Here is a 14,798-nt window from a genome sequence, read left to right on the forward strand (position 1 = left end):
AGAACTGTGTGTTGGTCACAAAAGCTCTTTTCTTTCCTTTCTTGGATATCTTCTGAAGTATCTGCATGTCCCTACCCAAAATATCTCCACCCTGCAGGTAAGAATTTGCTAGAGAGTTTGCTTTCAGAACCTGGTTAAAAGGGGGAAGGAGAATGGAGAGGCCCCAAAGCTAGCTAACAACATTCATCAGAAATCCTTTAAATTAATTTAAAACGCTGAGTCATACAGACCCATCAGCATTGCATAACAGCCATTAAAGTATTAGTATTACTTTGGGGGGCCCTTTATTATGCAACACAGTAGTAAATCTCCTCTGGGCCTTTTTTTTTTTTTTTTTTAATTCCCCAAAAGACTTGCAGAATTTATTTTCAAATGGGTTGAGTCTGTTGTTCCGGCCTCCTATTCAGCCTTTTGCCTCAAAGTAAGGGTCGTGGTCCATACGAAAGTTAGTATCTAACATTAAAACCCTGCTTGATAGTTTAAAAACATTTTGAACCATGTACAAAAAGAGAACCACCAATCCATTCACTTAACGAGTGTTTACTGACGGCTTATACATGCGGGAGAGTAAGCTCTGCACCTGAAACTCAGCTTCGGCCTTTGTCTTTTCTGGGTCTCCGTTTCCTCACGTGTAAAAGGGGGCCTGGGATAGGAAGGCTCATTCTTGAGGCAGGACGGTTAAGAGCAGGGATCCTGGACCCAGACTGCCTGCCTCTGAATCCCAGCTTTGTCACTTAGGAGCTGTGCGACTCTGGCAAGTTACTTAACCACTCAGAACCCTTGGACTCCTGCACCTGAAAACAGAAGAGGATAATGGTATTTACCTCCCAGAGTTGTTGGCAGGATTAAATGAGTCAATAGATATAATGTACTTGGAACACTGCCTGGCCCAGACCAAGGGTATGTGAATATGATACATTGTTAGGATTGTGTTTGTTGAGTCCCTGACCAGATGACTGCTTGTGCATGGCCCAGACTATTTGCCACGTCACTTCCTCTTCTTCCTGGGCACACAGTTGGACCTCATGTCCAGCCTCCCTTGCAGCCGTGGCCACGTGGCTGAGTTCTAACCCATAGGATGTGGGGGCAGTTGGGAGTCGCCACGTCCAGGTCTGACCTATGAAAACCTTCCACTTGGGACTCTCCATGTCTTTCCCCCACTGCTGTCTCAGTGCAGACCAGCTTGCCGCCCACCAACCCCCTCCCTGCCCCCCGGAAGCCATGTGCTGAAGATGGCACGGCCACGAGATGGAAGGGACCGTGATTCCTGGCCAACCACATGGAGAAGGGCTGCCTGGCCCCATACCCAATTTAGATGTCATTTGAGTGAAAAATAAACTTCAGAAGTGCTAAGCCAGTGCGATCTAGGGGAAGCTGAGTTACTATAGCAAGGCCCTGGGCTGGGTTTGGAATGGGATGAAGACCTAGATGTCTTTCCTGAGGGGCTGAGCCTCACTGTGACTATTCAGTTGTTTGACTCCAAGTTTCTGATGTTATCTGGGTAACCGAACCAAAGGACGTCCAGTTCTCTGGCTGGGGACAAGAGCTTGCATGTCCAGCAAGTCCTGGCCTGGTATCTGGCAAGTTCCCTGCAGACAGCTGCCCTGGCTGGCCGCCTGGGCTCACTACTCTTGCTTTCTGGACCATGCATTTCTGCTCAGACGCCACAGGGAGCTGCTCCCATCCGCCAGGCGGTACACCATTTCGGTCCTTGGATCTTGGTCTTCTCCCGTCTTTCCAGCCGTGGGAATTAGCAGGAATGTTTGTACAGGAGCCCCCAAAGTGGGCAAAGTGAAACTTTCCCTCATTAAAACCCCAAAGCACAGGCTAGAAGGATGCTCACCATGTGGAATTGGCATCTGGTTGGGGGGGGGGGGTGGCTTGCGGAAATGCACCTGGATAGGAGATGCACCTGTCCCAGTGGCATTTAGTGATTCCCCTTGTGGCAGATCTGCACTCCCTTGGATGAAAATCTCTGGCATTCTATCTGTCCTTCTCTCTCAGCACTTGTCGTCTTACTTCTGGCATAATTATCATTTCTTCCCGTGTATTCAGGCCCTTCCAGAGATGCAGAGAGGCTGGGGCTTCTGAGGCTCGAGCCATTAGAGAGAAATGAAAAAATGTGAAAATAGGGCACATTCCCAGGAAAACAAAAACCCACACTGCTCTCGCCTTTGGCTGTGCAGTACGCTGATTGTAAAGGAAAATCTGGCTTTTGTGCAATGTCATGGCTCCTACCGAGCAGAGAGACGAATCCAACAGCAGAAAATTAGCAACGGTCTAAACTGGAGGCACCTTTTGAGCCATGACCCTTGCCAAATAGCCCTTCCCACTGCCCCTCGTGGCGAGCCCTCCCCCCTCTACTCTCAGACTGACAAGAGCTCAGTGACCATAGGGGCAATGAGTAGAGGGCACTCAGTAATCCGCACCCTGGGGAGGAGGCTTGGATCTGTGACTTACTACCTGGGGCGTCTTGGACAAGTCCCTTATTCTCCTGAGTCCCCCCATTCCCCATCGGTGGTGGAGGCCTGTAGCTGTCCACTGAAATCCCCCCTCTACTCCCACCATCACAGAATTGTCCCGGGCACATGCTGCCCAGACAAGCATTTTCTTTTCTTTTTTTTTTTTTAATTTTTTTATTGTTATGTTAATCCCCATACATTACATCATTAGTTTTAGATATAGTGTTCCATGATTCATTGTTTGTGCATAACACCCAGTGCTCCATGCAGAACGTGCCCTCCTCAATACCCATCCTCCCACCCCCCTCCCCTCTAGAACCCTCAGTTTGTTTTTCAGAGTCCATCATCTCTCATGGTTCTTCTCCCCCTCCGATTTCCCCCCCTTCATTCTTCCTCTCCTGCTACATTCTTCTTCTTCTTTTTTTCTTTCTTAACATATATTGCATTATTTGTTTCAGAGGTACAGATCTGAGATTCAACAGTCTTGCACAATTCACAGCGCTTACCAGAACACATACCCTCCCCAGTGTCCATCACCCAGTCACCCCATCCCTCCCACCCCACCCCCCACTCCAGCAACCCTCAGTTTGTTTCCTGAGATTAAGAATTCCTCATATCAGTGAGGTCATATGATACATATCTTTCTCTCTTTGACTTATTTCGCTCAGCATAATACCCTCCAGTTCCATCCACGTCGTTGCAAATGGCAAGATCTCATTCCTTTTGATGGCTGCATAATATTCCATTGTATATATATACCACATCTTCTTTATCCATTCATCTGTTGATGGACATCTTGGCTCTTTCCACAGTTTGGCTATTGTGGACATTGCTGCTATAAACATCGGGGTGCACGTACCCTTTCGGGTCCCTACTTTTGTATCTTTGGGGTAAATACCCAGGAGTCAGACAAGCATTTTCTAGCCTCCCTGGGTTAGGTGTGGTGCTACGACTAAGCTTCCACCAACAGAATATGAGAAGTGAGTGATACAGCCTGGGGCTTACAACACTGGGCTCTCCTCCTCCTTCCTGTTGGCTGCAACCAGGACCGGTGGTGAATCAGCTTCAACCATGTAGCTGACGATCATGCCCTAGGGGATGGCTGAGCCACAAGGTGGCAAGAGCCTGGGTGGTGATGAGGTGCCAAGCCACCTTACCAACCTGGACTGCTCTATGCGGACCCTTGTTTAAAGAAACACTTGTCCTTTAAGTCATGCTAGTGCTGGATTTCCTTGACACAGTAGCTTACCTTGCACTCAATCTGATGTATTGTTTGGAGGCTTGTGGCATGGTAAGATATTTAAGTCTGAAGTGATATACAGTTAGGTGCTCAGTAAATGTTTTCTGAGTGGTAAACAAAGCAATTTGGTTATTTTCATATTTAAATCCAAGGACTCTGGGCACCTTGGTTTGGGTCATGATCCCAGGGTCCTGGGATTGAGCCCCGTGTCGGGCTCCCTGCTCAGTTGGGAACCTGCTTCTCCTTCTCCTCCCCACTTATGCTCTCTCTCGATCTCTCTCTGTCTCTCTCTCAAATAAATAAATAAAATCTTAAAAAAAAATAAATCCAAGGACTCTGAGAAGCAGGCTTGCAAAGCATGGAGCAGCTACATGGGTTGATTTTAGGAGACCCCGGTTCTGGTCTAGGTAAGCGTCTTTCCTCCTCCAATCAGCCTGCACTGGGAGTCCCCCCACCATTAGTCAGTAACCAGGAGATGACCCAGGCAGAACACAGCGCCACGACACGTAGCCTTCTGTCTCTATTTATAACTAACTTATCCAACAGGCTAGTTAGCATGCCCATCAGGATGAGTCGCTGTGACATGCTGTCGTGGGTGAAGGGTCTGGCTAACGGGCAGAAGACCCGATTCAGATCCTGGCTGTACCTCTAACTCCTTGTGCGAGCTTGAGCAGGCTGACTCAGTGTGAGGGACTCTAAAAATGGGGATGTTAATTCTTGTTCTGCCTCCTCCTTGGGGCTATTATGGGGGTTAAAAGATGCAGCGATGGTGAAAACACCACATATTACAGATGCCGGTAGGAACAACACAATGGGCTGAGTCACACATGGTGAGTGTGGGCCAGGTATGCTCTCCCTTCCTTCCATGAGCATTTATTGAGCACCTACTACATCCAGGTCGTGAGCATGGTAGATGTGGTTCTTGTCCCCACAGAGCTTAGAGCCTGGGGGAAACTATACACAAGGAAATAGGTCATCATAATATGGCCTGATGAGTTATTTAATAGAAATACAAGGCACCATAAAAACACAGAAGAGGGGGTGCTTAACTCAGACTTCAGTGGTCCTGCAAGTCTTCTAAGAAGTAATGATATCTTCCTCAAGATTGGAAGCAAAAGAGTTAACCAGGCGTCTTAGTTCAGGCTGCTCTAACAACAATACCATAGAACGAGTGGTTTATAAACAACAGACATTTATTTCTCACAGTTCTGGAGGCTGGAATGTCCAGGATCCTGGTGCAGATTTTGTGTCTGGTGAGGTCCACTGCCAAGTTCCTAGACAGCCATCTTCTTGTTGTGTCCCCCACGTGGCAGAAGACGAGAGGGAGCTCGCCGAGCCCCTTTTATAAGGGCACTGATCCCACCAGTAAGGCCCCACCCTCATGATCACCTCTCAAAGGTCCCACCTCCAAATGCTATCACATATGCATTTTGGGGGGAACACAAACATCCAGTCCATAGTGCCAGGTGAAGGGGGCTTTGGAGGTAGGAGGGCATGTTCCAGAAAGATGGGACAAGGGTCACCCCTGAAGAACAAGAAAGGAATTCTGAATGGCTGGAGCCTGGAGTGAAAAGAAAGGAATGATGAAGGATGGGGTGCAAGGGGCCATGAGGGTCTGGAGCAGGGTTCACCACACTGGCTGTCACTTGGATAAAATACCAATGTCCAGTGCCCACCCCCCAGGGGCTGAAAAGTTCCCCAGGTGAATCAAATGTGCAGCCAATGTGGAAAGCCCTGATTAGATCATGCAGGATCCTATGTCAAGCTAAAGAGCTGGAAGTCTGTGCTGAGAGCAACGGGGAGTCTCTGAGGGTTTCATGGAAGAAAGGGACATAATCAGATTTTCCTTCTTTGGCAAGATTACTCTAGCTGCCCAGTGGAGACAGGAATGTGATGGACAGGCTGGCCTTCGAAATATGGTTAAGAAGTCCGCTGTAGGGATCAAGAGAGGCACAGAGCCCGTGGTGTCCACTGCAATGGCAAGAAGTAGACCCATCTGAGGTCCTAGTGGTGACAGACCGGGGCGGGAGAGGAAGAGGTGGGAGGACCAGGATGAAGCCCAGATTTTTGATTTGAGCAATCTGAACACACAAGCCTACATTCCTGAGAAGGCTCCAGCTCCGTACTTCTAAGTCAGCAGCAGAGGGCAAATCGTGCCATCCAGAGAACTGATGAGCTCTCCGGGGGAAGAGAGGAAAGAGTGAGAAAGACAAGCCCAGCACAGAAGCCCAGAGGGCTGGGGGAAGAGCTGGTCAGAGAAGGAAGAGAAAACCCAAAAGCACGTGCCATCCAGAAAGTTACGGATGTGACTACTGGTAGGAAGGTGCATTCAAGCATGTCAAATCCTACTGAGATGTAGCCACAAGTCGCTGGTGACCTTGACAATGAAGATGAATGGAAACTTAGGGTGGTGCGAAAGGGATCATGAGAGCAGGCGCCACCCAACAGGGGCAACGACTATTCTTTATCTTCTTCACATTGTAGCCAAAATGTGTTGATTTAGTCATTCCCTAAATATTTATGAAGCAGCTAATGTGCTGGGCACTGTGTTCAGAGCTGCGGATAAGACAGCAAGTCCTTGAGGCCCTTGCTCGCCAGCAGGAGATGGATACTCTCACTCATATCACAGGCTGTGTCATGGAGATGCACGTCAGCGGCTTTGCAACACTCGGAGCCCATTCTACCAGGGAGTGGGGAGGGGCGGGTAGGAAAGTTCCTAACAAGCCCGGGAGAGGGATGTGAGTTCTGCCCTGGGGTTGTCACTGGGGCCATCCACTGAAGAAGTTCAGATCTCAACCAGCAGGGAAGAATGGCACTCCAGGACCTCCTGGTGGTTTGGTGGGACCCTGGGACTGGCTTTGGCCAATGAGTGGTAGGTAGCGGTGAGCATGTCCCTTCCAGGCCAGCGTGCATATTCCCTTGCCAGTGCCAGCGTCAGATCCTCCAGAGGTCTCCCTCTGGCATGGCGAGTGGCCAGGTTTCAGACTGCGGCTGCTCCCAGGTACCTGAGTAGCTGCCCCCAAGAGAGCATACAGGGGAAGAAAAACTGTTTTCCCTTTATCCATCTTAGGTTCCTTGGCTGGAGGTCTATAAATTAGATCAACGAAAGACAGATTAGCAAGAGAAAGACAAACAGAAATTTATGAACATGTGCATCGTGCGTACACACAGGAGCCCTCAGTAATGAGTAACTCAAAGGAGTGATTAGAACTTCGGCTTGTATCGCATCTGAACAAAAGAACAATACATTTTTAGCAAAGGGACAAGACAAAGGAAAAAAGACTTTGAGCTTCTAGGGGTGGCAAATTGTGGGAAGGCAAGTACATGGGGACCTAGTGGTAGATAAGGGCTAGTTTTAGCAAAATTCGTTAGATAGATCCCTCTGGTGCTGTCTCTGGGCTGATAAGGATCTAGAGCTGTCACCCATGATTAACGTCTGTCCTTCCTGGTAGGGGTGGGTGTGGGGGGGGAACACCTTTAAAAATTTATGTCCTGTTTTTACATAAATAGGGGAAGGGCAGAGGGTTTTTCATGTATCTGCTTCTTCCCATTTGCCTTCAGCTCAAAATAATCCTTATGCCAAAGTGGCATATTTGGGGATTGCGTATTTTGCCACCCAGAAGCAAACTTTTTGTGGTTTGTTATAGTCACCATGGCATAACCTAGCCCAGTGGTTCTCAAAGTGGGGTCCCTGGACCAGCAGCCTGAGTTTCACCTGGGAACTTGCTGGAAATACAAATTATTGAGCACCACCTCGAACTTACTGAACCTCACTCCCTGGGGCGGGGCTCAGACCTGTGCGTTTTAATACACCTTCCAGGAGATTCTGAGGCATGCTCAGGATTGAGAACCACTGCCCTAGCTGGTGCTGACTGCCTACAGCCATCTGAAAGGCAGAGCAAGAGGAATTAGAATTTATAGAGAAGATCATTCCAGTAAACTTGAAAAAACCAAGTAAGAAGAATTAAATGGTGAGGTTCTTCCTGTCACAGGAAAAAATTTTTAAGAAAAAAAAAATATATCGTATCTATCCCCAGACTGAGTCTTCCTACTAAAATGGCCAAAACTGTTTGGCTTTGTGGAGAGTCTCCAACTATGTCTCATCAGAAGAAAGCAGCGTCATGGAGGGGATACTCTGAATCCAGCGGCACTGAAGCCAGACCGAGGGCCTGAGATAAACCCAGAAATGCATTTCCCATTTGTCCCCATGGCCTTGCTGACTTAGAAAATGCTCCTGAATGCTTTGAATCTGAAAGGTACATAAAACCCAATTCTCTCTTCTGCAGGGTGAGTCATTAGAGATGGAGTGGAGGCTATTTGGTAATGGGCACTATTTAAATGAAGCAAAAAGTACAATTCAAACGAATTGCTTTTTAAACTGTCAAAGAAGAAGAATCCATTTGTGCATGTGAAATTATTCCAAGGGTTCTAACTATTAACTGAAAGCAGGTGGAAGCTGTCAAAGAAAACAAATGTGCTATAAAAGAGCCGGCTAAACGTTTAAAGGCAGACACCTGATGACTCCTTTGGCCTGTTTCGGATTCAAAAATTTGTTTTAAACAGCCCTAGGTGGGCTCCACGGACGGAAATTTTAAGAAATTTTTAAATCCTAGTAAGCGGATGCCATTTTGTTTCTTGGACTTGTTTTAATCAATGTGACCCGAAGGCTGTCTTATGGATAGGACAACAGCATATTAACATTTTAACTTTTTCCTTTGGCTTCCATTTGATGCCAAAGGCTCTTGGCTGGCTTTCCAAATGATGCATTTCACACATTCTTGGGTTTTCTATTTGCTATTGATAAATGCATCCGTGTACAGCCAAGTCAATGAGAAGAAAATTCTTCAATAGTATGAAAAGTGCCTTTTTATCCCTGGCAGGCATGCTTGGTAACAGTCACCCATATGGAGCAGAAGCCTTAATGGTACGTGAAGCATCTCTGTAGGCCACAGGGAGCCCTGCGCTGTTCTGTAGGAGACCAACAGTGGCCTTTTCCGTTTCATTTCCTCTAGGGGTTTCCACTGCAATTAGTCTTGTGTTCATGCCTTCAGGGTCTTGTAGGCACTGAAACAGGGCTGCTGAAAAATAGTGAGCCTTCTCCCTTTCCTGGCCCTCTAAGTACCTCTTACTTGTGCTCCTGTGCCAGACTAACAAACACAATTATCCGTGCTTAGCCCAAGAGGAATCGTGCAGATGGTGACCAGCTCGAGGCACAGGGACAGGCTCAAATGGGCCATGCTTCTCACACTTGGATGTGCACACAAATCTCCAGGAGGTCTTGTGAAAAAATGCACGTTCAGACTCAATAGATCTGGGCTGGTGCCTTGGAGCCTACATTTCTTGCAAGTTCCCAGGCAGTGCTCATGCTCTGGTGGACCACATATTGAGTAGTGAGGGAATAATGCAGGTTCTGCATAAGTGACTTTTAGAACTGACCTATTAAACAGAGGTGTAGCCGAGGGTCTGGCTCCCCTTTGATTTAGGGTTCCTTGAAAGCAGGGGCTAGATCTTACACTTTTTTTTTTGGTTGTTTTGTTTTGTCCTCTGGCTGGCACTTGGCACAGGTCCCTGCACACGGTGTGTGTATATTTATTTAATTAAACAGATCTGGCTTTGTTCCAAAAAGGACTTTAAGTGGACTTAACCCCTAGCGGGTCCTAAGCTAGGTGCGTGCTGAACTGGCCAGGGAGGGAAGTCAGTTCCGGGGTGCATTCACAAACCCTCTGGGCTGAGGCCCTTCCTGGGCAGGGCCCCACCGCTTGCTTGCACCTCGATGCCACTCCAGCAGCTCTTCTTCTGAAATTCTCCCTCCTGGTTTACACTAGAGAGTCGATCAGAGACAAGGAGGAAAACAAAACCAGACCAAACCAGAGAGCCCTGCGAAGCGGTAAGGCAGCAGAACATCAAAAGCGCAACTCCGGGCGGCAGGGCCGCGGAACTCTGGGGTTTCTCCCACTGCCTGATCTGGAGCATTTTGCAGGTCGGCACTGCGCCCCAGCCGCCGGCTCCCCCGCCCGCCCCGAGAGCCCTGCAGGAGCGGTCCCGGCGGGCGCGGGCGCCTGTTGGCTTGGTGCAAGCCTGTTTGTTAGCTCCGCTCGAGCAATTAATCTTCTCGTGCATCTCCCGCCCCGGGTGGGGTGGGGAGAGCGGGGGGGGGCTCGGGTCGCCTCGGGGGTCGTGGGGAGCCTGCACAGGAGCGGCCGCGCGACAGAAACCCTTGTTCCGAGAGTCCCTGCGTTGCCAGAACCCGTTCCTCTCTGCAGCGGCCTCGGAGGGTAGAGAAGCGATGGTTTCGGCTCCAGAGGGGAGGGAGGGGGCGATTATATTGGTCAGTAGTTGAGCCTCACGGGGGGAAGGGAGGAGCGCACGGGCGAGTGCGCCCTCGGGGAGGAGTACACGTGCTGAGGAGGGGGGTGAGAGGCGGGCGGGAGGGGAGGAGAAGGGAGGCGAGAGCCGCGGGCGGGAGGCGCCACGGCCTCGCAGACGCAGGCGCCGGCAGCCGGAGAGAAAGTTCCCGGGGAGAGCTCACCCCCGGGAGGGCTGACGTCGAGGCCGTTCGCCGCGAGGGTCGCAGGTCCCGGGGGGCCCCAGCCTGCCTCCTCCCCGCGCGCGCGCGCTCGGCCGCCCGGGCTTGGGCTCGCCGGGAAGCAGGGGAGCGGTGCTTGGGCGGCCGCCGCCAAACTTGGAGGGGGAGAATGCTGCGAGTGGAAGCGGCGGCGCGGGGCGCGGGGGCGCACTGAGTGCTCCCCGCGGGCGCCCCCCGGGCACTGCTGCCGGGGCTGCGGCCGGCCGAGCGCGCGGAGGCCGAGCGGGCAGGTAGCGGCTCCAGCGCCGGGACTGCGCCAGCCCTACGAGCCAGGGCCGCCAGCGCCACCGTGCCGGCGTCGCCTCCTCGCCCCGGAGCCATGGTGCGCGGAGCGCGCACGCCGCGCGCGGGACTCTGAGCTCCGGCTGCGCCGCGCGCCCTCACCTCCCTTCTCCCGGCCTCCCCGCCGACCTTGCCCGCGGGCCATGAAGCTTTGGCCGGGAGCCTCTCGCCTCTGAGCTTCGCGTCGCTCCGCCACAGATAGCGCTCCGGCCGCCGAAGCTCCCCGTCCGCTCCCAGGGACGGCACCCGGGCGCTCCAGGATGGCCCTCCGCGGGTGCCTCCGGCCGCGCAAAGTTCGCAGGAGGCGAGAGATGCTGCCGCAGCAAGTTGGCTTCGTGTGCGCGGTGCTGGCCGTGGTGTGCTGTGCCTCCGGCCTCTGTGGCAGCTTGGGTAGGTGCCGGTGCGGGCCCGCCCCGGGGGTTGAGGGGCTCGGGCTGGGAAGCCGCCGGGTAGCTCCGAGATGTCTCCCCTGCCTTCCCCGGCAGCTTGGTCCCTAGGGTTCATCCAGCCCCGTCCCCTCCCCACCGGGCAGGTAGAGCGCACCCAGGAGGGCTGACATCGACGCTTTGAGCTGTGGCGCTCGTTTCCCTGAGCTGCGCGCGGCCCCTGGGGGCTCAGGACTCGGCTGCAGGTCTGTGTTACCAAGATGAAAGCCTGAACATCGGGCCCCTCCGTGCCAGAGTTCTGTCCCCAGAGTGCGTGGGGGAACGCGCGGCGCAGAGGCGGGGTGCAGGTGTGAATTCTCTTAGCCTGGGGCGGACCAAGCTGAGTGGTCCGCTTTCCAATTTTGCGGAGCCAAGACGGTTGTGCTCCGCGTTTCTCGAAAACCCAGATACGGAGGCTGGGAACTGAGTCTCAGCCCTCCCCTCGCCCCTTGCCGAAGGAGTGCCCTGGGTGTCCTGGCGCATCCTCTCCAAACCCTAAAAACGTCGAGGGCAGCCCCCTCGGGAGGTTGCTGCCAGGTTTCAGCATCGCTTAACTCCTCTTAATCCCCAGGGCAGGAGAGCTCTGGTGTCTGGAACCACAATTCACACTTCTTCATCCAAGACTGAGGGATTTGGGAGTTGCTTAGGATATGCAGATTTGAGGTGGAGAGAGAAAGAAACTTAGAAAAAAAATCGGGTGGAATGGGGGATGTGAGCCCATGTGGAATTTTCAGAAGCTATGCACTTGGCTAATACGCCCATTTTTAGTTGGACACGGTGGACCTTTTACTTCTTCACATTTAAAAAAAAACGAAAGAAATGCAGGTGATTTAAAGCAATCTGGACATGGAGATAAAACAGGGGGTGCCTTTCTGAGCAATTAGACCATCTAGAGCGGTTTATAGTGGTAGGTAAAAATCAGGTGGGACTTGATTAAACTCTTAAAAAACTGCTTTTCAAGACCCCAACTTGTGATTTGAGGATAGAAGGTCAAAACATGGCTCTTTCCAACAGAAACCCAGAAAGGTTATTTGAACATCTTAACCTGATGCTTTGCAATTGGTCAAGTCAGTGTATTTTTTCCCCTCAGTTACACACCAGAAATAACAAAATACTTAGAGGCTCTTCGGTGTCAGCATTATAGAAGAGGTATTATTACCCAGCTGAGGCAGTGTGCACATGAGGAGAGGTAAATGAATACTCTGAAGCTCTTAAAGTGAGAATCGTTCGTATTTGCTGGATCAGGAATTACCTTTGGGAGTTTAACTGTGTGGTCACTGGCATCCACACCACTACTCTCCCTTGTTACTCTGTCGCCCTCGGACCAGCAGAATTAGCATCACCTGGGAGCTTGTTAGTACAGAATCCCAAGGCCCAGCCCAGACCTACTGAAACAGAATCTGTATTTCGACAAGGTCCCCAGGTGATTTCTGTGCACATTCAAGGGTGGGAAGCTCTGGGCCAGACCCCCTCAACCTTCTCCACCTATCTGCTGACCTAATATCCATTTGCAGTTCCCCTGGGGGCAGGGACACCTGTCTAAATCCTTGTTGCACCTGTGAGGGGCCGAGCCCTCTTGGCCAAGGTCAGATCACGGGCTGACGCATCTGGGACTAGAAACAATGGACCAGATCTAGGAAACAGATTACTGTGTGTGAAGCAGGTGATACTGTGCTTCCAATCATTGTATTACTCCCAACAGGTGGCTCTAAATAGTCACACAGGGCTGTTGCTGGTGTGTGTAGATACAGACATGTAAGGTCATTGGAAGAATGGACGCACCATATTGACCTAATGGTGTTTGTGACTTATTTTCCAATACAGGGCATAAAACAGCTTCTGTTAGCAAGCATGTTCTACCAGACACATGGAGACCTAGAAGGCTGATGGCACCTGTGAACGGGACTCAGACAGCTAAGAATTGCACAGATCCTGGTAAGAAATCAATCTCCCCCTTGCCTCAAGGCATTTGGCCTGGAGATGGTGCTTCTGTGGACATTACAGCCAGAGCTGAGAAAGGTGGTTTGACGAACCCAGTGGGAAAGGGTAGCTGTAAGGTGTAGACAGGTAACGTGCAGGCATTAATCAGTTGTGCTGCTAAGCAACTCAAGTACTTTCTTTACCCAGCAACGGGAAAGGTCACATTGGAGAGTTTTGCAATTTCCTTTTTTGTTCTCACAATGCTCCTAAAGGCTCCGTGTTTCCCTCTGCTGTCTTGATTGTGCTCGCCTGGGTGTCTTTGTTTTCGTTCCCTTTTGCTCACGGTATCCATCTGACGGACCTCAAGGGGCAGCAAGGCTGCTCTGGCAGGTGGCACTTTGGGATGACCCGCCCACGAGGGTCGCAACATGCCAGGGCACCTGCAGGGGTAGGACACTCTGGAGTGCTGGGGTCCTCTCTCTACAGTGGGAGTTCCCAGGGTACGGTGCTGGCTCGGGGGGGATGGATTCTGCTTGCTGTGGGAGGCGGTCTTGCTGTTCCCTTTCAGAATTCTCTAGGGGGTCGGAGGCTGTAGGGACCCAGAGATGACCTCTTATCTGTCCTGCCAGGGGCAGGTTTTCCTTAAATGGGTGAAGAAGATTCTCGGGAGTGTGCCAGCAAGCGGTGAGGCAAATGGAAGCTGCCCAGGCCTCAGGGCAGTCCTGGGCCAGAACTCTGTCTCCAACAGAGTCTTTGTGGGCAAGATCCAGTGGGATGAAGCATTCAAAAGCCCGCTGAGACCTTTGAGGTCTTACTGCAGATGGGTGCCACTTGGCTCTTCCACCGCGTTGCCCGGCAAGTCACAGCATCTTTGGGGGTCTGTTTTCCCACCTGTGAAATGGGCAGAATTGTACTTCCTGTTCTGGGGTTGTTGGGGGAAATCTGTTAAGGCCCTGGCTGGGGCTGGATGTAAATGGGAATGGAAACCCAGGTTTTGATGGCATTCTTCTTCACTTGTGTTCATAGGCAGGTCTTCTCTGCATTCTATAGGTCAGGAGACCTCTAGGGGAAGACATGAGTTGCTCAGAGTCATAAGTCTTGTAAGTGGTGAAGCATTGGAACCTCAGCCTGTGTGATTAAAATATGTGTTTGGTTCTATGGGCATAAGGAGGTCAGGGCTGTCCCTCAAAGCCTGTCTGCTACACCATCAACCCCCCTTCCCTCAGGATGCCTTCTCAGAAGGCCTTGTGGGACATGGAGGGTAGGTGAGTCCAGGCTTGTAGAGAAGCTGCCAGGATTCCCTTTGAACTTGGACCATCCATTCCTGAGAGATTCCTGGTGAGTCACTCTGCAGGCGATGGTGCTCATCCCATCATTTAACCTCCCTCGGACCTCTCTCATTACCAGAAGCAGTGGAGGCATGGACTGGACTGACAGGTGACCTGTGTAAGGCCAGAGGTTAACATTGGGGTCCATGTCCTCCAGGGACCCGAGATGTGAGGATCAGCACCAGCCGCGGGGGCCGGGGATGCTTTGCTACTCTGGGTAAAGAATCCAGGGTAGTGTAGCTTTGGTTTCTTCCTCGCTGGTGCCCTCACTTTGGGCAGGCTCTGCCCTCCTGTAACTGCTGTCACCTGTAGTCTGGCCACATCAGCGTAGACAGGGCCCTGTTTCTTGGGTTAGAGTCTCATGTGCTCCCTCATTGTCCCGTATCTTCAGTGTACTTTCTCATCCAAAATTATCTGACTGACTGTGGAGCAGTCAGTCCTATTTGGCAGGAAGACCTGGCCTTGTCCCCCTTATGGAGAGGGAAATGAAGGGAAATCAGCATTATCTTTAGCAATAATGAACCCTTGGATTATGCTTCTTTTTTTAAATTTTTT

General features: G+C 51.3%; 1 protein-coding gene and 1 long non-coding RNA gene across 4 annotated transcripts in view; one reads left to right on the top strand and one right to left on the bottom strand.

Moving 5' to 3' along the window:
• Positions 1-5,651: 5,651 nt before the first annotated feature.
• LOC118522499 (uncharacterized) lies at positions 5,652-10,793 on the bottom strand. Its single transcript, XR_004910654.2, has 2 exons — positions 10,673-10,793; positions 5,652-6,789 (listed from the first exon to the last, which is right to left on the bottom strand). It is a non-coding gene; the product is annotated as an uncharacterized LOC118522499 (long non-coding RNA).
• The window catches only part of SLC24A4 (solute carrier family 24 member 4), a 164,074-nt gene continuing 159,438 nt past the window's right edge, over positions 10,163-14,798 (top strand). The window contains exons 1-2 of one of the 3 annotated variants that reach the window (XM_036071554.2): positions 10,163-10,960; positions 12,820-12,930. In XM_036071554.2, the coding sequence (XP_035927447.2) occupies positions 10,831-10,960; positions 12,820-12,930 (241 nt within the window). In that variant the 5' untranslated portion in view covers positions 10,163-10,830. The remainder of the gene's footprint in view (positions 10,961-12,819; positions 12,931-14,798) is intronic. The other 2 variants (XM_036071553.2, XM_036071555.2) reach the window with 2 other exon arrangements.

This window comes from Halichoerus grypus, chromosome 8 (genome assembly GCF_964656455.1).
Source record: "Halichoerus grypus chromosome 8, mHalGry1.hap1.1, whole genome shotgun sequence".
Classification (NCBI taxonomy): domain Eukaryota; kingdom Metazoa; phylum Chordata; class Mammalia; order Carnivora; family Phocidae; genus Halichoerus; species Halichoerus grypus.